Source organism: Myotis nattereri (assembly GCF_964212035.1).
Source record: "Myotis nattereri genome assembly, chromosome: 7".
In the NCBI taxonomy this organism is placed as follows: Eukaryota; Metazoa; Chordata; class Mammalia; order Chiroptera; family Vespertilionidae; genus Myotis; species Myotis nattereri.
In genome coordinates, this window is record NC_138082.1 from 68,219,523 (window position 1) to 68,242,500 (window position 22,978).

Here is a 22,978-nt window from a genome sequence, read left to right on the forward strand (position 1 = left end):
GTTATGGGCCAACTCTCCTCAATTGGTAATATTAATGGTGAGGTTAGCAGGCTAGCAAGCAGTTAAGCCTCCTTAAGCACGAATTCTGAGTCATATCATTAACACAGAGAAAGTGGGGGAAAGAGTAAGACATTTTCTGTACCTTTATTATCATCTTGGTTTAAAAAGTTCCAAGTCCTCTTATTACTCTTACATGGAGATTAAATTTAAACTTTTTAATTGGCTAGCTTTCTTATATGGGTAACAGAAGCCACACAATTTTGATCGTGAGGTATTTCTCAGCAAGGCTTGAGTGGATGTATAGTGTTAACCAATTGTGCAAGATCAGATTATTAGATAATTCAATTTAGTACATACATACTTAACAGGGGGTCATATTAATATAAAGCATGTCATTTTCTTCTTTTGTATGATAGCGATCACATTGTTATATGATGGAAGAGTTTTATCATCTAAGTCAGATATGTCATGCAAATTATCGTTTTAATTTTTAAGTTAATTTCCTACAATGAGTTTTCAAAAATAAAGTAGAGAAAAGAGAGGTTCCAAGCAGGGAAAACAGAAGGAGCCCTTGGCAGGTTGGACGGGAGGGTCATGTTCAGACTATAATCAGTGTACACCAAGAAGAGCCTGTCACTTCCTGGCTGGTGAATGCTGTGGTTTTATTCGCTTTATTTGTGATTAGAAGCAGCTAACTTCACAGCAAGGATTCCCACATAAAAGAACTGACATCCCAAGCTTTTTGAGTGTCCCCCTCTTTCACTCGGCAAATACTCAATAAGCACTGTATTCCTTGTGGCATCGTCTGTAGTGTCCAGGCGGCTCCAAAATATAGTTTCTAAATCTGTGGATGTGGGTCCTCCATCAGAAAGCTGTGTTTGTTTGAGTTTTTAATCTAGAAGAATATGGCAAAAAAAAAAAAAAATTGATTAGGACCGTGGTTGTCAAACTGCGGCTTGCGAGCCACATGCGGCTCTTTGGCCCCTTGAGTGTGGCTCTTCCACAAAATACCACGTGCGGGCGCGCACGTACAGTGCGATTGAAACTTCGTGGCCCATGCGCAGAAATCGGTATTTTGTGGAAGAGCCACACTCAAGGGGCCAAAGAGCCGCATGTGACTCCCAAGCCACAGTTTGCCGACCACTGGATTAGGGTGATTAATTAAGTGAAATTATGAAATTCTGAAACTTCAAGGATACCCCAGAAGGCATATACTGGTTCATTTTGCAGGTGAGGATATAAAAACAATAAGCAGCTGAGCCACTATGAGGAGTCCAGTGACCCAGAACCTGGTCTAATCATTGAGTTATTGAGCATTCGCTGTGTGCTGGGCACCGGACAGGGACCTAGTAATAAAATCTGCATAAGACATGATCCATGCCTCTGCCAGCTCACAGACATGTAAACAACAGATATCAAGGTGATATGAGTTCGAAAATTGAGATATGCAGATGATATTCAGTCACTGCAGGCCTAGGGTATTCGCTCGGGATGAAATAGTCAGGAAGGCTACCTGACGGACGTAGGAGCAGTTTTGTGCCGTTTCACAAAACCATGTTACTGAATGCCTGTTGAGCCATGTGAGTCAGAGGACTGAATTCCCAGAGGAGTGATTCTTAAACTGGGTGAGTGTCAGAATCTGCTGACAGACTTGTTAAAACACAGATTGCTGATTTCATAGGTCGGAGTTCGAGCCTAAGCAACTGCATTTCGAACAGGTTCCCAGGTAATATTCATGCTTCCAGCCTGGAGACCCCATTTTGAAACACTGCCCTAGCATCCGTACATGTTGTGTAACATGAAAAGCTCAGGAATTTCTGGGCAAAAACATCTTACTTTATAAACCTCCTTAAAATATAATAAAATAGCCTATGAGTCTTTTTGGTAATATACCAATTCCAAATTTTTAGATTCTACAGTATTGTGAAAGATAATACATATTATCTAACTGGGAATTTTTTTAAAGGCATGGTGTCTGTAGGATACATAGCAATCACAACTGTCTCAGGGTTAGTTGTCTCTCCATCTTGATATTCACAAGCCCCTGATATAAAGCTAACTTTAAAATTAGACTCTGTCCCTGGCTGGGCTACTTCCTGGTGTTGGGGGAGATATTTGATCCTGCAGAGTAGTACGGATTCCTATCTCCCCGCTCCTTCTGCAACTCTCTCTCCTAAAGCTCTTGCACGTGGGACTCTCATTGGCATCAGAGCACGTGTTCCCCCGAGAAAGCCATGTCAGAGCAGGCATGGAGAGAGCAGCCCAGACCCTGTACAAATTCCCAAGAAGAGAAGAAAACTCTGTCGCTTTTGATGAGCCTTCCCTGGCTTTACACACACCTCTGCAGCAGTCGGAGGCTCTGGTGGTCTGCCCCGAGGCTCTGTAGTGAGAACAAGATCACCCTCGGCCCTCACGGTTGTTTTTAGATGTCTGGCCCCAATATGCATATTGGGAGCCTTCTGCAGAAAGGCACACGTGCGTGTGTTTGTTTTTTTTATGATGAAATGCTTATACTCCATTAGTTAGTCAACTTTAAACCAAGCAGCGTGAGAATTTTTATTCCTCAACAAATGCTGAACATGGGCTTCTTCCTAAAAATTTCAGTACACATGACTACGTTAAAAATAGTTTCTAATCACGTGAAATGTTGTTAGTAAACAGGCAAGTTTTCAAAAAGATGATGAATAGTTACCTACATTTGTGATAGTTTCTTCTGGTCCCTTCGCTTGGATATATGAAGTGAGTGAACGCCAGATTATATATCATTTCTGCATCATACAGAGGAAGTATCCATACACATGTATATAGATATTATCCCCAGCAATACATATATGCATTTATATGTCTATATGTTGATGGTTCACAAACATTTTATGTAAGTGTCTCTACATATAAGAGTCACAGAACTAGGCAAAAATTATTAATCAACATGATTGCATCCTACCCTAACCACACTCTGGCATTAGTACTCACTCAATAAACAGTTATTAAACACGGGGATGGATGAATGATTCCACTCAGGCTTTTACATATACTTGCTTCAGCTCGTCTAGAGCCTCCAAGATATTTTCCTTTCCAGAAGAATTGTTTATTCATTTTGATGTTTATTAAAATGGCTTAGCATAATATTCAAATATATTTCTTCAATTTCTAATGAAAATTAAAAACATGCTGAGTACTAGACAAGTGATAATAGAGTACCTGTCTTCCTACATGAACCCATACTTGTTACAAATAATGAAAATAAATGTTGAGGCAATAAAAGTAAAGAGAGGAAAACAGAAAAGGAGAAGGATTAAGTCTCATAATTTAACTACTTTGTAAACACTAAGTAAAATTCACTTTTAAGAATTTTTGAGAAAGTATCTTAAAACAACTCAATTATGGGTGTGTGTGTGTGTGTGTGTGTGTATGACTGATTTGAAGACCAATATATCTCTTTTATTTAGAGTTCTGTTAACATTGCCTGTTTTATTTATTTTATTATCGTTGTTATTATTTTGTCCTCACTCGAGGATATTTTTTCCATTGGTTTGCAAGAGTGGGACGGTGACAGAGAGAGAGAGAGAGAGAGAGAGAGAGAGAGAGAGAGAGAAACTTTGATGTGAGAGAGACACATCAGTTGGTTACCTCCTGCATGGGCCCTGACCAACTAGGGCTGTGGATCAAACCTGCAACCCAGGTATGTGCCCTTGAACAGGAATCAAACCTGTGACCCTTTGGTGTGTGGGCTGACACTTTAACCATTGACCCACACTGGCCAGAACAATATTGCCTGTTTTTTAATCAATAACTTCTAAAATCAGTCCATAGTGATAACTACTATTATCTAACAATATCAATCTCAGCTAGTCAGTGTGACTCAGTGGCTGGGCATTGACCTACGAACCAGGAGGTCATGGTTCAATTCCCAGTCAGGGCATATGCCTGGGTTGCAGGCTCGATCCCCAGTAGGAGGTGTGCAGGAGGCAGCTAATCAATGATTCTCATCATTGATATTTCTATCTCTCTCTAAAAGTATATTTAAAAAATAAAAATAACAATCTTTATCGTAAGCTAGACATAAAGGCATTTATCAAAGTGTTATTGATAAGCAACATTAGTGAGAGAGAGACAATCATATTTACAAGAAATTTGAGGCTTTTTCACTTGTAGACACCTAGAAATTTAACCTAACAATAATAAAATATGCATGGCTATGAGGAAACATTTTTAATTAATGAAATTCTTTTTTTAGACAGAGAAAGTTTACTTGACCTTCAGGAAAGTGGAGATATTTGCAAGACATTAGGGTAAATTTTAGGACTAAATACAAAATCTCTGGAGAAGGTATGGGAAGAAATTACTTGAGGCTTCTTGCGAATTTTATTATGGTTTGATCATAAATACCATGCAAATATCCTTTGTCAGTGTGTTTTGGCAGTTCTTCCTAGGAGACCAAGGAGTGAAGGGGATTAAAAAAAAAAAAAAAAAAGAAAGAAAATGAGGTTGATTTTAGACTAGAAAAATGCAGTGGGGAATTCTATAACTTTTTAGCCAATTTTCTACCTCATTCCTGTGTCCACTATACAGTATTCCAACATCTTTACAGAAACCAAAACTGCAAACTTCAAATTGAATCAAAACGTCATCTCTACCAACAATGCTGAGAATAACAAAAATGTAATCTCATCATTGTTCTACTCTAGCAGTTAGGGTGCTTTAGGGTCTCAGAGACTAAACACTCAGGCCTAAGGTTAGAAAAGGGAATGTCCGGGGTCACAGAATCTAGGGAGGTTGACCACAGAGCTCTTGGAAGAAGAGGTACACCTTGACCTCCGAAACAAATACAGCTAAGAATGTCCTGTCTGGACCTGCTGTTTGTCTCTACTTCTCTCTGTTTACCTGTGTCATCCTCTCTCTTCATAAATCTTATTCTACATGGGATATATGAATTCCTTTGTTGTACCTCTTATAGCTATAGTCACTTGTGGGGAATAAACTTCTTTGATGCTCTCTTTGGAACAAAGTCCTAAAATCATAGGGAAGGGATTGGTCCAGGCTACCCCTGGACCATGTGGTCTGTTGAATGCCTCCATTCAGATTAGTCCACTTCACGTGCAGCTTAATTCACTGTGACTAGGGGAGCAGGATCATGCAATAATAACATGGCAGCTGCCATGGGTATCATAAGGCTTGGCAACAGGGAAAATGGGGAGCCGTTCCCAGGCAAAGAGGAGTGTTGTGGCGTGAGGCAGGAAAAACCCACATTATATCCATGATGATTATACGTAGTTCATGGAAGGGTAGGGTCTAGCCCACTTAAATGACTCTAGATGTTGAGATACATAACTCGCATACCTATACCACATGAAGCAAAGTCCTGATGGAGCAAATAGAATAAATGATTGAGTGCTTTTGAATACTTATGTGGGCCCTATCGAATGAACTCTTGCAAGTATTTATGATGGCCACTACAGTTTATCACATAATTGTTCTACAATTGTTTGAATAGTAGGCCTAAGTTTCTAGCTCAACTATAGGTATCTTATCTTATGCTTCTTTTGACTGGAAGACTTCTACATCAAGATTAGTGTTAAGGACATAATTTATTCCACATATAGTCCATAAATGATTTTTGAGAGCCTAATTGCTAGGCAACATCCTCAATCATGATACAAAGATAATCAAAGATGATCCTTAAAGAAAGCACATGATTTCATGTTTTTTGTCTCCATGTCACTTGACATAGAAGTCTAGCATGGCCAAATTTGATCTAGCAAGTGAACTGCCTCTCCAAACACCAGTGATGTATCTAAATGCAGTTTAGTTTGCCTATCCAGAAAAATCAGAATTTCCCTCCCTTTTAAGCCAAAAAGCTATTAATGCAAATCCAAATTAATTTGCATTTGTTTGCATTTCTGATGGAAACATTCATGTGCAAATCAAAATTCATGCAAAAATAGCCAGATAATTCAAATAGTTGCTGAAATATCAAGATAAAATTAGGATGTTAAATGTACATCTATCATATCTACTAGGACTAAGGACCTTTAAATGGGACAGGGCTCTTGAAATAAGTCACGCCTTGAACATTTAACATTTGAGTAGATCTGGGTTCAGAAGAGAGCTATTGCATTACTTTCTACCGCCAGAGTGCTGAAAAAGAAGTCAGTCATTGGTCAAATCTGTTAAGTTGTTCAAAACAGGTTCATCTGGATCCACCATTTTTCCCCCTTTATCTTTTTCTTGCCCTTAAAAACAAAAGATTTTGATAGATCTGAAGTGATTTTGATTAGCCCAAACCGTGGACAGATAGTTTGTTCAAGTCGGCAGTTGCTTCATACCTTCTAGTGACTTAATGGTGCAAGTTAAATGACACCATCACAATCATCACCAATAAGTATGTTTTGGGAAACATCCACAGCATCATGAGTATACCAGTGGAACAGTGATCTGACTTATTCTTCTAAAAAAATATTTAAGATTTAAGATTCCAAGATTCTAAGAAAAGATTTAAACCAAATTTTAAGATATAAATTATTAATCCACTATTGCACATTCCAAAGCTATATTTGAAGGACATATAGGTCTTGGAATCACACCATTGCTCTTGTTGAAATTAACAGAAGTTGCAGTGGCAAAAGAGAAAAGTTTGAGATCACCGTATTTAGGATTCTTAGCACTTAGTTTAATAGTCTACAAAGTGTAATGCTCCCCGGTTCTCTTTTATTTGATCCAAAGTATTAGCTTATAGTTTCAAGTCTTTTTAGCATTCCAGTGGTTCTACTTTGGGGAATGTCACCTACCGTACATCAAATTTGAAAAACCTGAACATGAAGGAGGATCTTAGCCTCATCCTCTTTGGCACGCCCGGTTCTTCCCCAACACTAGTGATTTTACTTCGGAAGTAGCTCTCAAACCTAGCCATTTCTCTTGTAGTCTCTATCGCCAATTCCTTAACTTTTATCTTTTGCAATCCTTGTCACGCCATAGCTGGATTTGTCATTTAAAAATGCAGATAATCCATAATTCCATCCAACCATTCCCCTTGCTTAATACCCTTCAATGTCTTCCTGTTTCTCTTAGAATAAAACCCAAACCCTTCACAGGGCTCACACAGGCCACATGCTCTGGTTCCTGCCGGCCCCCTCACCCTTGCATCACGCTGGTCCGCTTTCACTCTGCACTCCAGCACTGTCCTTTCAGATCCTGGGATGTATCATGTCCTTCCAGTCACCACTGCTCTTCCCGAGCTTCTAATTTAAAACTTCAGGCATTTTCCATTAAAGCGTTCCTGACCTTCCAGACCCCCTCAAGTCCCCCTGTTACTTCTTCCATGCCACCATGCAACGTCCTTTCATTATACTTGAGTTTGTAATGTCATATTTGTTTTTGAGACTATATCACTTGAATTAACTGCTCTCGTGGCTTTCTGAAGTATGAGACTGGATCCGTTTTTTGCTTATCCAAACAAGACCAGATGAGTGTCACATACCAGGCATTCAGTAAATACTTGTTGAATTCATGGAAGGTTCCACTTCCTATTCTCATCTATAATTCACACGTTCATAACAGTGAAAGCCAAAAATAAAAATAAAAATGGACTGACTTGCTTGAAGATCACCCTGCCACAAATTGCCAGAGAGAATTAGTATAGCGAGTTCTGTGATATCTTTTATGGCAGAGAAGGCGAGATGAAGAATATGGTGTTCTCAAGGTTAACTGCTCTCAGAAACTGTGAAAGTGGAACTCCACCATGAATTGTACAAAGCAAAGGACTTTTTGTCACCTCCTTGTAGTGGAGAATAATGTAACAGACACGCTCCCAACTCTGTCTTATGCATAAAAATTTTATTTAGATTATTTAAGCCCCACTCGTTTCAGAAACATACCTAGTAGTTTCAAATATACACAGTCTTGTCACACAAGTTGCTAAAATTGATTTATAACTATTATTCATTTCATGGGAATAGAGTCATAATTACAGTATTTAAAAGTAACATCAAACTCACACAGCCATATAGCCATTTTCTTAGCTTACCCTGTTACCTCTTATTTCTATCAGTCATGAGCTTAATTTTATTTTCAGCAGCTTTAAAATACTGAGCTACATACTGAAATTATAGGATAAGATAAACTGCCACATTCCATGATTTTTTAAAACACAGTCCCAGTATTATCTCTCTAGGAATATCTGTGCTTTTGCATCTGTCTGGGAGTATGTAGTCCTGGTTGTCTGTGATATTCAGAGTGGAGCGTTAAAAGCTTATATTTAGCAACAGGATGTAGCTGTGGTTAGGGACGTTAAGTTTAGTGGACAATAAAAAATTAAATATACCTTTATTAAAAGAGAAGGAAGTTTTATATAGGCTATTAAAGTAGCTCTGAGCTAATATTATCTCTCCCTCTTATGAATCTTAGAATGTAGTTCAGCTTTTTCAAAAAATTTCCCTAGAAATCATTTGTGAAATTATGTGGACGAGTATCCCTGGAAAAAGAAAATAAAACTTGCCTATGTAACTTAAAGCAAAGTCCTCTTTTTCTGTATATACGAGTAAACATGTAACCCCAAACCAGTCACCTGCAACATTTCTTACAAATAAACTAGGCATCTGTAGTTTTTTTGTAAGCTACCATGTCTTCCTAGCAATGATGTAAGCAGACTTGGACTCCTAGGAGGAAGGCCCTGAAAACACATGTCTTCTCCTTTTATGATTTCAGTTAAGAATGCAAACTGCACAGCAGACTTTGAGGAATACTTTGCCAAAAGGAAACTGGAGGAACGCGATGTCCACGCGGTCAGCATCGAGGAGTACCTTCAGCGCAGTGACACCGCCATCATTTACCCAGAGGCCCCCGAGGAGCTGTCTCGCCTTGGCACGCCCGAGGCCAATGGGCAGGAAGAAAATGGTGAGGCTGTAATTCATTTTTAGCCACTACACTGACCTCTGCAGCTGTTACAATTACAAATGCACTACATGCCTGGGTGTTTACCTTAAAATTTGAAGAACAGCTGCAGAGGCATGGAATTTCATGAGCAAAGATTAGAACTGTAATTTTAGGGTATTGTGAAATTTTTTTTGTCAGCAAATTTGTGTCATTTGTACATCCAATAAAGAACAAGAACAATTAGAGCCTATTTCTACGAGATAAAAATATCTAAATGGATTCCCATCTTTCTGAAATATTCCACTTTTCAAGGCAGAAACACACACACACGCACACACACGCGAAAGTTTAGAAAGACTGACCCTAACCTTTTGTTCTTTACGCAAACACCTGACAAGCCCCTTCACACTGTGAATTCCTGAGTCATTTGTGACTCCAGGTTTACTACGTACTGTCAGTCACCTCAAGAGAAGCTCCTCATTTATCAGCTGTTTAACCCCCCCCTCACAGCCCCCCCCCCCCCGAAGCTCAAGTAATTAATTAATTTCCCAGCGCAGTGTGAGCTGATTCCGACAAGTCTGTCCCGGGTGCGCGCGGGGCCGGGCGCGCTGATGGCACTCGCGTGCACAGGCTGCCCTGATTCCTGTCATGCCATCCCGGGCAGCCAGCCCATTAGCTGCCATTGATTTCCTGACCTTTTGGCCCGCTTCTCTCCCTCCCGTCTCTGGGCTACAGACCTGCCACCTGGAACGCCAGATGCTTTTGCCCAACTGCTGACCTGCCCCTACTGCGACCGGGGCTACAAGCGCCTGACATCCCTGAAGGAGCACATCAAGTACCGCCACGAGAAGAATGAGGAGAACTTCTCCTGCCCTCTGTGTAGCTACACGTTTGCCTACCGCACCCAGCTCGAGCGGCATATGGTGACGCACAAGCCAGGGACAGATCAGGTGGGGGGTTGGTTTTAAGTGATTTCTTTCTATAATAACCCCTTAGAGAAACGATATTGCTTTGATTGGCAATCATTATTAATTTTTCATGGCATTTTGAAGATGCAGATCTTTTAATGGTAATAGCTTTAATTGAGGTCTAAATGATTTTTTGATGGTCTCTTCTAATATGATTTAATAGTCTTATGTTCACGATCGAATGAGTGTGTTAATTTCTAATTTAGAAATTTTATTTGCACTTTAACTTGACTTTAGTTTCATTTTTATGTTCCACAAAAAAAGTGAATGAAATTGTAGCATTTTAATTATACATTATTAAACATCTCAGCAATTTTAATTCCATTTTTCACCCCGTTTTACTGGGGGAATTTTTTTTTCCATATAGGATCTAAGTCAGAGTAAAAGAAATGTGTGTTTCTTTCACTTGTTGTATAACACCTTCAATTACTTAGAGTATTTTTACAAGTAGTTGCTAGTTTATGAAATCTAATTAAGTGTTTTAAGGAAATTTTTAAAAAGCATATAATATATGTGCATATATTGAACATAAACTGGATTACTGCTAAAATGTTGGCTATACATTAAAAATGATCCCTTCTTGATATGCATGTTTATTGCTGAATGGTAAAATCACTCGGCCTCGTTTGGCTTACTTGTGTTAAAAACAAAAACTCTATCTTTGACAGGTAAGCAAAGCTTCTTAAATCCTTAAAATGATTGGATAGGATTGACTCACAGTGTCTCTTCCATGCTTTAGCAAAGCTGCTCTTTCTGTCCTCCTGGGAGAACTGACGGCACATTGATATTGTGACGTATTCGGGTGGTAACAGAAATGGTGTGTCTGCGTCCCAGCACCTGGCCCTCCGGAGCTGGAATCCCCCTAGAGAAGCCTCGCCACCATATCTGTTTTAAAAATTATTAAACAGGATATGCTACAAAACTCTTAAGTTTTGTTTCCTTTGGGCTTTATTTTCTTTGACTAAAGAAAATGAGACTAAGCAAACACAATCAAGCAATGATGATGGCACTATATTATGGAACTTTACTCTTTTAAGAGAACATTTCATGTAAATCACTCCATTTACATCTGACTGGGCTTGTCACCTGAATGTTTTTCAAAGTTCAGTTACAAAAACTGTGCTTGCATAGCTACACTTACGTAACAGTTTACCTCCCCTTTCTTATGTGCACACACACTCTAGGGGGAAAAAAGGGCCTAGATATTTATCTAGCATAACTGCTTTAAATTTCACATGCAGAAGTGTGATTGTGTTGGCGCATTATGAATGGTAGCTTTGGTGTTGAAAAGTCCCCTCATTTGCTCATGGCATTTACAATTAGTAAATTAAAATGATTGTATCATATTAACAGTGGCACAACTAAAGTTTATAGTAGTCCTCTGAGGGCTGTGGGGGGAGACAAAGCAGCTGTTGCTGTTTGTTTATGCAACTCAGCAACATATGAGCGCTGGTCCCTCAATGGCGCTCTGCGGGCTGGGCTCCGCTTGATCTTTGAAGGTTGCTGCTGTTTGAACAAACCTCCCTGTGTCCCATGTAACACCATCTGTCTCACTAGGAATGTGGGAAGATTCAGCACACCCTAGCAGTTGTCATACCGTTTCTGTGCTGTCTTTTTGCAAAAGGCTTTTGTGTCATTGCTGCTTGAAAAAGGCTGACCTCCTACCTTGAGCATCCAGAGTGGATGACTGTATTTTTTCTTTCCTTCAGAATTTGAAGTCACAGTGCTTTTTATTTCCTTGTTCAAAAAGGTCAGCTGTGTTTGATTATATCTTCGCTGCTTTTAACTCGTCTTTTCAGCAAACTTTTTTTTTTTCTTCTTTGGTCCCTACTCCCTAGCACAGTACTAAAAAGGAAAATGAAAAGTCGTTGAAGTCTTTCCTACTGGCCTGTGATAAAACTGCTCAAGATGTTGTCTCTTACATTTGATAATGAATCAGATCTGATAGGCAACACCTCAGGAAAAAGAGGGTTTACACTTGCTCCTAGCGCAGAGAAGGAGCCCTTTAAACATGCTTGTCGTGTAATGACATGTTTACAGTGAAGGGGTTGTTGTTTTTTTGTTTGTGTGAGGTTTTATTTTTCTTTCTTTTTCAGATTTGTTTTTGCTTCAGTGTAAGACACACTTTTACCCTGATACAGAAAATGCGATAAAATGAGTTGTTAGTGTGAGGGGACTTACTGGGGTGGGGGGTGGGGGGGGGGAAGAGGTGGGGACTATTTAGAATTTTCAGGATAATATTTATTTTTTTCTTGACAAACTAGTTGCATTCCATCAGGAAACCTTCAGATTTTCAAATCTGCTGTAAACACGGAGAACCACAAACATGTTCACAATTATGCTTTCTCCTCTCGAAAGGCTCAGAGAAACATTTTGGAAGAGATACTACAGAGATAATTCTAAAGCAAGTAGTTGGATGCGCATGTGAAAACACTTTTTTTTTTGTTCCAATTTTATTGCCAACATTATCACTTTTATTGCAACTCTGAAAGACTGGGCAAATAAATAAACATGCACTCAAACCTTTTGGCCTGTCTAAAAAAAAAAGAGGCCTTTTAAAAATATTTGTAGCAAATTTCCTTTGTTTCTCCTGCACAAAACTGATGTCAGTCTTTCTCCTTTTATAGCACCAAATGCTGACCCAAGGAGCAGGTAATCGCAAGTTCAAATGCACGGAGTGCGGCAAGGCCTTCAAATATAAACACCATCTGAAAGAACACCTGCGAATTCACAGTGGTGAGTAGCAGGGGTGCTGGTGCTCACCTGTGCATTTTGCTTCATTAGGGGAGTCTAAAAGATTGCTTAAAAGGTACGCAATCTTGCTTGTAGCTTTTTGGAACTCCCCACTTATTTTCTAAACAATGTGTGCCTGCTTTGTCTCCATGAGACTATGTACAAACCAAAAGCATGATCTTGGTAGTAAGCAAGAAGAAGAATGCTTATAGTTCTTAAAAACCGCAAATGCTTTGATTTATCACAAAATCTAGAAGCTCCCTTTTTTTCCTTAAAAAAAAAACCCTTCTACAGATTAAATATTGTTGACCTGAAGAAGCTCCAATGTCAAATTCTAAAGAATATTCATTTTTGATACCTAACCATGAAAGAGAAAAATTGAAGAATTTTGGAAAAGAGCTTTTGTACCATACATATTCCTTGATTCCTGGGAGTTGTATGTTACAAAACAACATCCTACCACCGAGATTTCTCCTTTGTAACTATTTTGATAGTTCTGCCAAGCATTTTATTGCCACATTGGATGCCACTCAGAGGACTAGCTGGATTGGTAGAATCAATGGAATCTCTGAAGAATTGATTAAAGCCATGGCTATCCTTCCCTTTTATACTGTGACATCTTTATTGTGCTATTGACCACACATTAATCTGACACTATGTTTAAAAGGAGGCTGCCGATGGCAAGACAAGATTTGGGGTCTTGGCTGAAAAAGGTATAGCCCTCACCTTCCATTGCTAACATCTTGAATTATGTCCTCCCAGGGTAGATAAAGCCCAGAAACAGTTATGGCCACATAATTCTAACCTAAGTCCCGAGAACGTAGAGGTACCTCATTGTGTTCCTTTCCTTTGGTTTCACAGATTCTTGTTTTGGTAGACAATTGTAGTCATTACTTAATCAAAGACATATAATGTTAACTCTAATTGTCATTCCAGGTGAAAAACCATACGAGTGCCCAAACTGCAAGAAACGTTTCTCCCATTCCGGTTCCTACAGTTCACACATCAGCAGCAAGAAATGTATTGGTTTAATCTCTGTAAATGGCCGAATGAGAAATAATATCAAGACGGGTTCTTCCCCTAATTCTGTTTCTTCTTCTCCTACTAATTCAGCCATTACCCAGTTAAGAAACAAATTGGAGAATGGAAAACCACTCAGTATGTCTGAACAAACAGGCTTACTTAAAATTAAAACGGAACCACTAGACTTCAATGACTATAAAGTTCTTATGGCCACACACGGGTTTAGCGGCACTAGTCCCTTTATGAATGGTGCACTTGGAGCCACCAGCCCTTTAGGAGTTCATCCGTCCGCTCAGAGTCCAATGCAGCACTTAGGTGTAGGGATGGAAGCCCCTCTACTTGGATTTCCCACAATGAATAGCAACTTAAGCGAGGTACAAAAGGTTCTACAGATTGTGGACAATACGGTTTCCAGGCAAAAAATGGACTGCAAGGCTGAAGAAATTTCAAAGTTGAAAGGTTATCACATGAAGGATCCATGCTCTCAACCTGAGGAACAAGGAGTTACCTCTCCTAATATTCCACCCGTAGGTCTTCCAGTAGTGAGTCATAATGGTGCCACTAAAAGTATTATTGACTACACATTAGAAAAAGTCAACGAAGCCAAAGCTTGCCTCCAGAGCTTGACTACTGACTCAAGGAGACAGATCAGTAATATAAAGAAAGAGAAGCTACGTACTTTAATAGATTTGGTCACTGATGACAAAATAATTGAGAACCACAGCATATCCACTCCATTTTCATGCCAGTTCTGTAAAGAAAGTTTTCCTGGCCCCATTCCCTTGCATCAGCATGAACGTTACCTTTGTAAAATGAATGAAGAGATCAAGGCAGTCCTGCAACCTCATGAAAACATAGTCCCCAACAAAGCTGGAGTTTTTGTTGATAATAAAGCCCTCCTCTTGTCATCTGTACTTTCTGAGAAAGGAATGACAAGCCCCATCAACCCATACAAGGACCACATGTCTGTACTTAAAGCATATTATGCTATGAACATGGAGCCCAACTCTGATGAACTGCTGAAAATTTCCATTGCTGTGGGCCTTCCTCAGGAATTTGTGAAGGAATGGTTTGAGCAACGAAAAGTCTACCAGTATTCAAATTCCAGGTCACCATCACTGGAGAGGAACTCCAAGCCGTTAGCTCCCAACAGTAACCCTCCCACAAAAGACTCTTTATTACCCAGGTCTCCCGTAAAACCTCTGGACTCCATAACATCACCATCTATAGCAGAACTCCACAACAGTGTTACGAATTGTGATCCTCCTCTCAGGCTAACAAAACCTTCCCATTTTACCAATATTAAACCAGTTGAAAAATTGGACCACTCAAGGAGTAACACTCCTTCTCCCTTAAATCTTTCCTCCACATCTTCTAAAAACTCCCACAGTAGTTCTTACACTCCAAACAGCTTCTCTTCTGAGGAGCTCCAGGCTGAGCCTTTGGACCTGTCATTACCAAAACAAATGAAAGAACCCAAAAGTATTATAGCCACCAAGAACAAAACAAAAGCTAGTAGCATAACCTTAGACCATAACAGTGTTTCTTCATCATCTGAAAACTCAGATGAGCCTCTAAACTTGACTTTTATCAAGAAGGAGTTTGCAAGTTCAAATAATCTGGACAACAAAAGCACTAACCCAGTGTTCGGCATGAACCCATTTAGTGCCAAACCTTTATACACAGCTCTTCCTCCACAAAGCGCATTTCCCCCTGCCACTTTCATGCCACCAGTCCAGACCAGTATCCCTGGGCTACGACCATACCCAGGACTGGATCAGATGAGCTTCCTACCACATATGGCCTATACCTACCCAACTGGAGCAGCTACTTTTGCTGAGATGCAGCAAAGGAGAAAATACCAACGGAAACAAGGATTTCAGGTAATGAGACATATCTTTTTGCTGTGGAAGAGATGAAAATAATATCGTTGATGTGCATGCAGGAGAAAAAATGATAGTGAAAAAAATCAAGTGTTATGGTTTCAGCAGAAATAGAAGAGTTTGTTTTAATTTGAACCTAGACTAGGAAATTAAATGAAGAAAGAGTAGAACACTGTACTCTTTAAGCATATTTGCCTTAAAAATAGAATGTACTTAATATGTATTTTTAAGGTCCATTTAGATTGACTCATCTACTTTTGGAATTGTGCTTTGATAACAATATTTGCTCTTACTTCCATAGATGCTAAAAGTTAACATTTATAAGTCACAGCTGTTCACAATTGCATGTATAATTTCGATGTGCACTTGGTTTTATAAAGAATTTTGAAGAGTATTCTAAAAATTATTTTGCACATTCCACATGACTTTTTATATAATTTCAAACTAGTAAGTAATTTGTGGTTTTTTCAAATACAAAAGCAGGTATGTTTTAACATCGTGCTGTATAATTCCTGCTGGCAAAATGGGAGCATAAGTAGCATGCACCTCCGCAACAGCTGTCCCCGTATTCCATTTGACAGTACATCTGCCCTCTTTGTAAATGTATTTAAGCCTATTTAATCTTCTCTAATATTAATTAGTGCAAATGTAGTCTAAGAAAGCTGAACTGTGGACTAGCAAATGGAAATGTATGTTATCATGCAAGTTTGCACTCCTTGGATCAAGACAAAATAAATATCAAGAAATTTAATAATTTACTGATCCACATTCATTATTGTTCAATGCTGAAGGCTGTTTTAACATAGATAGAACATTGATAAAAAGTGTTATTAATATTCCCTATTTCAAATTAGAAAATTAAATATAAAAATATAGCTTGAGGCCGTTAGTTGGTAGACATACATTTAAATAGATTGCATAATAATAACATTTTGTACCTAAATATAAAATTCAATTAAAATGGGGTTTCTGCAGCTACATATCATTTCTGAAGTCAAGCACCCTGGAAAATACACAAATTCTGATGTTGAATTTTCATTCATGGGTATTTCCTGATATAGAGACAATTAAGGATTTTAGAAAATGTTATGTTTTTCTCACTTTTAGAATTAACCATTTTCTATCCTTGAAAAACTATGAGCTCTACCATCTAGGATAGAGAAGGTTTTTGTTGACATGTGAGACCTCATGTACTGTTTGTGTAAGTTAATAAGTGTGTTTTTTTAAAAAAAAACAAAACAAAAAAAAACTAGACCAATTCATAGCAAGCATGATGAGGTTCTCCAAATGTCAGCCTAGGCAAAGTTGTTTGGTACCAATACAAAGAGAAGAGACTGTGTTGAACTGTGTGATTACATCACAGGGAGAATTGCTTGATGGAGCGCAGGACTACATGTCAGGCCTAGATGACATGACAGACTCCGACTCCTGTCTGTCTCGAAAGAAGATCAAGAAGACAGAGAGTGGCATGTATGCGTGTGACTTATGTGACAAGACATTCCAGAAAAGCAGTTCCCTTCTGCGACACAAATACGAACACACAGGTATGAGTGACTTTGACTAGCTAGTTAGAGCTTCCTGGCCTGCTGTACATTTCATAATATTTAATGAGTACACTTGTGCAACATAAGATGTAGCATATGCTGATACCTTCAACAAGGAAGAAATAACGCTTTTTGCCTAGCTCAGTAGGACTTTCTCATTGCCTGTTTATTGGATTACTTATGTGTTTGTGAGTGTGCTTGTCTTTCTATCTTCTGAATTAATCTGTACACCAAATTCACTAATCATGTCAAAGGTATCTATAAATGGCCAGGAAGATGAAATGGCATGCATGATTCAATCAAGCTATTGAAAATATCTTCAAATACTGAAGCTGTGATGAACTTATGTATGTAAAAATTTAATAACAAAAGAAATTTAGTCAATGCTGTGTGAATTTCATCATACAAAATTTAAGTAGGCCATGATTCAGAGGTGATTCTGTTTGGTTTTAATAAATTGGCCATATTTTGAATAAAATAAAAGTGTTAGTTCTGTGAAAGAAAAGACATAAGTAATATAATAGGCCAAATATGCTACTGAAACTACTTTTATTTAGAAGACTAAAATAAAACTTTCTAAATTCATTTCCAATTTAGAAAAATTATAAAGTTGACAAGATGGCAGCCTAATTCTTCTCTTTGAGTAGAGAGATAGTGGGTTAATTTTTTAAAAGAAAGGTGAAGTACCATCATGTGAAGCAATATTACTTCCCATGATCCAAGATCTGATCTGCAACTCTGTGGTGCTGTGACGCTGTGTTCCCTCCTGCCTCCGTCTCCCTCCACACTTCACAGCAAAGTAATTCAGCCTCATCCCCGTCCCTAACCCATCCCCAGCTTTTCTCCACGAGAAACTTGGCATGCTTTACTGACCCTAGATGGGAAAAGGAAGAGCGTAGGATTTCAATCAAAGTATTGGCAGGGGAGCCCTAACCGGTTTGGCTCAGTGGATAGAGCGTGGGCCTGTGGACTGAAGGGTCCCAGGTTCGATTCCGGCCAAGGGCATGTACCTTGGTTGTGGGCAAATCCCCAGTAGGGGGTGTGCAGGAGGCAGCTGATGGATGTTTCTCTCTCATCGATGTTTCTAACTCTCTATCCCTCTCCCTTCCTCTCTGTAAAAAATCAATAAAATATAAAAAAAAATATTGGCAGGGGAAAATTATAGAAAATTTTTCATTTTAAACCAGGAAGTCTGGTAACAAACATTTTAATATAGAGGGGAAAAATCAACGTAACATTAATGCTTTTGGGGGGAAGTGATGAAGAGAAAAAACAATAAAAAGAAAAAAAAAGGACTGGCAATATTTTCTGTCATACTTTGTCTAAATACATAGCACTCTTTTTAGAGACTGAACACTATCCTTGGGAAGCACTTCCTATTCATCAGCTTCCCTTTTCCTCACTGAGCATGTGCTGGAGGCAGCACCAGTGACCGGAATCAGCCAGAGAGTGGGGGGGAAAGTTGTGTGAGTTCTGTAATATGAAGTGTTGAGAGTAATGTGAAGAGAACAAGGTTGATAAGTAACAGTGTTCTTACTCTAGGTCAGTTTTCTTTTCTTTCAACTGTGACACTAACTGCTATTATTTTCAGTTCAAATAAAGATACTCTAATGACAACTTAATTTGAATAGCAGATCCCAAAAGTTTTTATACTTGTGTGATATAATTCAAAGTTTGATATGTCAAAATTTTCCTACATTTGTCTTTTTTGATAGCTATCATAGATATTTTCTTTAGTACCAAGTCCTATTTAAGTATTTTTAGAGTAAAGATATTTTCATACCTAAATTTACTTTAATATTTTAATCAACCTCAAATATATTTTTATTTCATTATTCAGCTGCAATAGGCACATCACTGAAGGCATCTTTCCCTCTCTGATTGGTTTTATTATATGACCATATGCAAACTCTATCATTTGCTACATGGTGAGTGTAAAACTTTTATTTTAGTGAGGGCTATCATACATATTGACATCCAGTCAATAACTTTTTTTTAAATAAATTACATAGTCCATAAATTTCATAGGTATATACAAAGTTGAGAGACCCAAAAGTTGACAAACATAAATACACATCATCAATTTGAAAAATATGTTGTATTTAAAAAAATAAAATGTTCTGGTCCTTTAAGATGTGAGATCTGCTGCCTAGAAACATTGCTTAGCAACAAGATGCTAACCATCCAATGGTTTCTCTAACTGTGTGATTAAGTATCCTCCTGTTGGCTTAACCGCTTGTCAAGTTTCCAGTGTGTTAACTTTTTGGTCTCTTGACCAAACATCTCATGATGTTACTACTGTCAGTGTATCAGGTTTCATCAAAGTGAAGTTCTTCATGAATTTTCTATCTTTATGATATATGTGGACATTCAGTCCATTTTCCTTCCCTAATTGGGCCCCAAAAGCCTTGTATTTGTTTCTATTAAGCACTAGTAATACATTGAAAATGTAATAATATGAAAATTATAAGTGAGAACAGTCTTTGGGTTGATTGAGTCTAAGGTTGGGAAATGAAGTCGAATCATCATTTGAAAATATGTTAAGAATGTGTCATTGATAAAGTGTGTTTCTTACATGTTCACAATTTAACCTATAGGATAGTTTAAATTAATAAGGAAATTATGAGCTACTTATTCTTGTGATCCTATGCTCTTTCACTTCGACCTGTTTAATTTGTTCCTAGGCAGACACCAATGATATAATGCTTAATTTTTCTTACCATGGGGTATTGCTTGCTTGCTTTTCCTGGGAACTGGGCCTGCGAAAGAGGGAAAAAAACACTACGTAAATGTTGACTTTGATAGGATAAATTGCCATGAACAAGTACTGTGAAATAAAAAATCTGAAACCCCTGTTAGACACTGTTAAGAACTCATTTGCATTCCACTAAAATTTAAATTTGACATTTATTGAGTACTTTCTCTATTGAAATATTGAGGTAGGCACTTTTAAACCCACCTTATTTAGAAAAGTAATAAAAATGTTTCTGCTTTTAAGTCGATAAAGTAGAAGTTTTACATAAATGACTAGTCAATTTTATTTCTCAGTTGTATGATAATATTATTCATACCACAAACCTTCCATTTATTAATTTCAGTTATCATTCCAGCTGTCAGGTGAATCATGAACCTCAATAGTAGAAAAAATTACCCTTAAAAAGTTTTGATCATTCAGTGTCAATTTGGATGTCTTTTCTGAACCTTATTCATGTGGGAATTTAATTCCAGGATGTCTTGATTTGAATCGGGTAAACCAATCAAACAAGTTCAAAAGAGCTGAATGTCCAAGTCAGTTTCTATTTAAATAGAATTTCCTAAATGCTTAGCAGTGAAACTTCTGGAGATTTAGTGCAAGATATAGGTCAGAACTCCCCACCCTTCACTTCCAAATTCTGCCCTTTGTATACATAATAACTGAACATTTTATTCTTTCATATCGGCAGTTCATAATGCAGAATTGATATATTTTTATTGTAAGCATATTGTTTATTATCAAATGAATTCCCCGAAAGTTGGTTGCCTATAATGATGGAGTATTTGTGTAATAGACTGCAGTTTAGTGGGCATCACCCAAGCATTTCTAACAGGCCTTGAAACTTGTTCTGGAGAGTGTGTGTTCTCTCTAAAGATATTGCTTTGTGTTTGGTTCCTTTGGAAAAGAGAGAGGCATGTCAACTGCGATGTTCATTCAGAATTTTTCACACAGCCGATCCATGAGTGACCCATCTGGTTGACCTTTTAGTGCTCCTGACCTGATGAGACATTAGTTTCTAAAGGAGGTTGTAGGACAGTTCTACCAATACATGCTTTAGCAAGGAAAGCACCAAGAAATCTTTCATCTGCAATTTCTCTTCTCTCCACTCAGATTTCTTTCTTCTATTTACTCTGCTCCTGATACATGCATCTTGCTTGCGACTTGGGAAATCATTGAAAATGTATTACTGAATGCAAATAAAAGGATCTAACATTAACTGAGTGCTTACAATGTACTATCCTTATACTAGACACGCCTCTTACCTATGTTGTCTCCTTTACTCATATGCCCAGTCCATAAGTTCGGTCTCCAAATGATTTCTCTTTTACTGACAAGAACCTTGGTCCTTAAGGAGGTTAACATAACTGAGACTGCACAGCGGGTCATAAAAGTGGATTTAAACCCAAGCAATCAGACTCCAGAACCCACCTCCCCTATTTAACACTGAGCTGCCCTATCCCCGTGAATAAAATTGCCACGGTCAGAAATGTCTTATCCTTGCTTCTGATAGCATCCTCTTCTTTAAGGCCCAATACCACCCAAGAGAGACCACATTCCTATATAGCGACTTCAAGTTTTCAGGAAGACAAAACCTCTGTCTTTTCCCCAAATACACTTCTACTTCCGGTTAAGTGGCCATCTCACTACGGTAGTCTTGTCAAGTGGAAAAGCACCCTACCTTTCCAAACTCTTGGCATTCCATTGAATTCTCTTCTACTTTTTTCCAGTTTACCTCCTTTGAAACATCTTTTCCAAAAGTGAAGGAGTGGTTCTTGTGTGGTTTGAATTATAAATTTTTCTTCAGACTTTTAGCCATAGATGAGAAGTAGATTACAAGAATTTTCCTTATTTCCAGTACAGGGAGTAGTCACCAACAAATGCCTTTCTAATTTCTTCTCTTACAGGTAAATAACTTCTTCCTACTCTAATAACTTGCCTTACCACATCTACCATCACTATATTTATATTGGATATTCCTTTAAGATAATGACCATTAATGTAGCAGCCTACAAAAATTTCTAAATAGTAGCATGCCCCCAGAGGCATTCAATAACATTAATAAAGGTATTTGATTACTAATTGAGATTCTATCACACCATACAATTGAAAACCTGAAGTATGTAGAATGGGTTTCTAATCTCAGAATATGACACAGCAAACCACAATGGGGTTGAATCTGCTAATGCTGATTTTCAATTTAATTTGCTGAAATGCAAGTTTGTCTTAGGAAACAAGCACACAGCTTCATGCGTGTTATGATGATACAGACTGCTCTACAGGACACATTTCTGACTTAAACTCTGGAGCATCCGTCTGATAATTTTTGGGGGTCAGTTCTATTTTGGAAATAAACTTTTAAGTATGGCAGCTATGGAAGGTGTTGAAGACATTCCAGTGCTATTTGTGGCCTGGAATCAACCAGATGTGTTTAGGCTTGGCACTAGTTTCAAGTTCCAGTACTGGTTAGAAAGTGCCTCGAATGCCAAAGGAAACACAGCATTCTCTCGCTGAAGAGTATTTTAACACTCAACAAGTGGCCGGCATCGCATGGAAAACCTTAGAGGGGAAACACTGTTTTGGGATTAGTTCGGCCTCCAGGACATCCGTCTTTCTGCTTTGTATTTCCAAATGATTTGTTCTCGAATTTTTATTCTTATAATCATATAGCTGATAAGACATCCTTACCATCTTCCTTCTGTTTCCGCTCCAGCCTAACTTGGCAATTGGTTCCTGTTTGAGACATAAAGCCCATTTCAAAGCAGCCATTCAGGACTTAACAGGCAGAGGCGGGGAAATGCCAATGCCAGTGATGATGCCATCTTTATCCCTTTCATGCAAGTTCTTGTTTTCTAATCGTAGGGAAGAGAATTGCGTGATTAAAATACGTGCAAACGTGCTAGAAATTTCTCGCTCCCTAAGAAATTTTTCAAAGTGTTTAACGATGCAATTAGCAACTAAAAGCTTCCTTTCTGAGACTTTTCCCTTGAGTCGTTTTCCGAGTTTCTTCTTGTGTACCAGTTGCATTGCATTAGCATCAGAGCGCCAGGTTGTGAGAGGCAAAGGCATCTTCCGCAACTCTCCTCCCATCCGTGGGAGTGCATTGCGCTTTCAGCCATAGGGCAGGCACCTTGACGCCTCGGGCCGCGCGTGGGCCGACGCCTTGGAAAGCGACTTGGCGCCCAGCCACTAATCGCCCTCTCC

General features: G+C 38.5%; 1 protein-coding gene across 1 annotated transcript in view; it reads left to right on the plus strand.

Annotated features, from left to right (window-relative positions):
* Positions 1-22,978, plus strand: part of ZEB2 (zinc finger E-box binding homeobox 2) — a 130,323-nt gene that overhangs the window by 106,412 nt on the left and 933 nt on the right. The window contains exons 5-9 of the mRNA XM_081095908.1: positions 8,704-8,892; positions 9,607-9,821; positions 12,467-12,575; positions 13,509-15,478; positions 16,842-17,022. Of these exons, the coding sequence (XP_080952034.1) occupies positions 8,704-8,892; positions 9,607-9,821; positions 12,467-12,575; positions 13,509-15,478; positions 16,842-17,022 (2,664 nt within the window). The remainder of the gene's footprint in view (positions 1-8,703; positions 8,893-9,606; positions 9,822-12,466; positions 12,576-13,508; positions 15,479-16,841; positions 17,023-22,978) is intronic.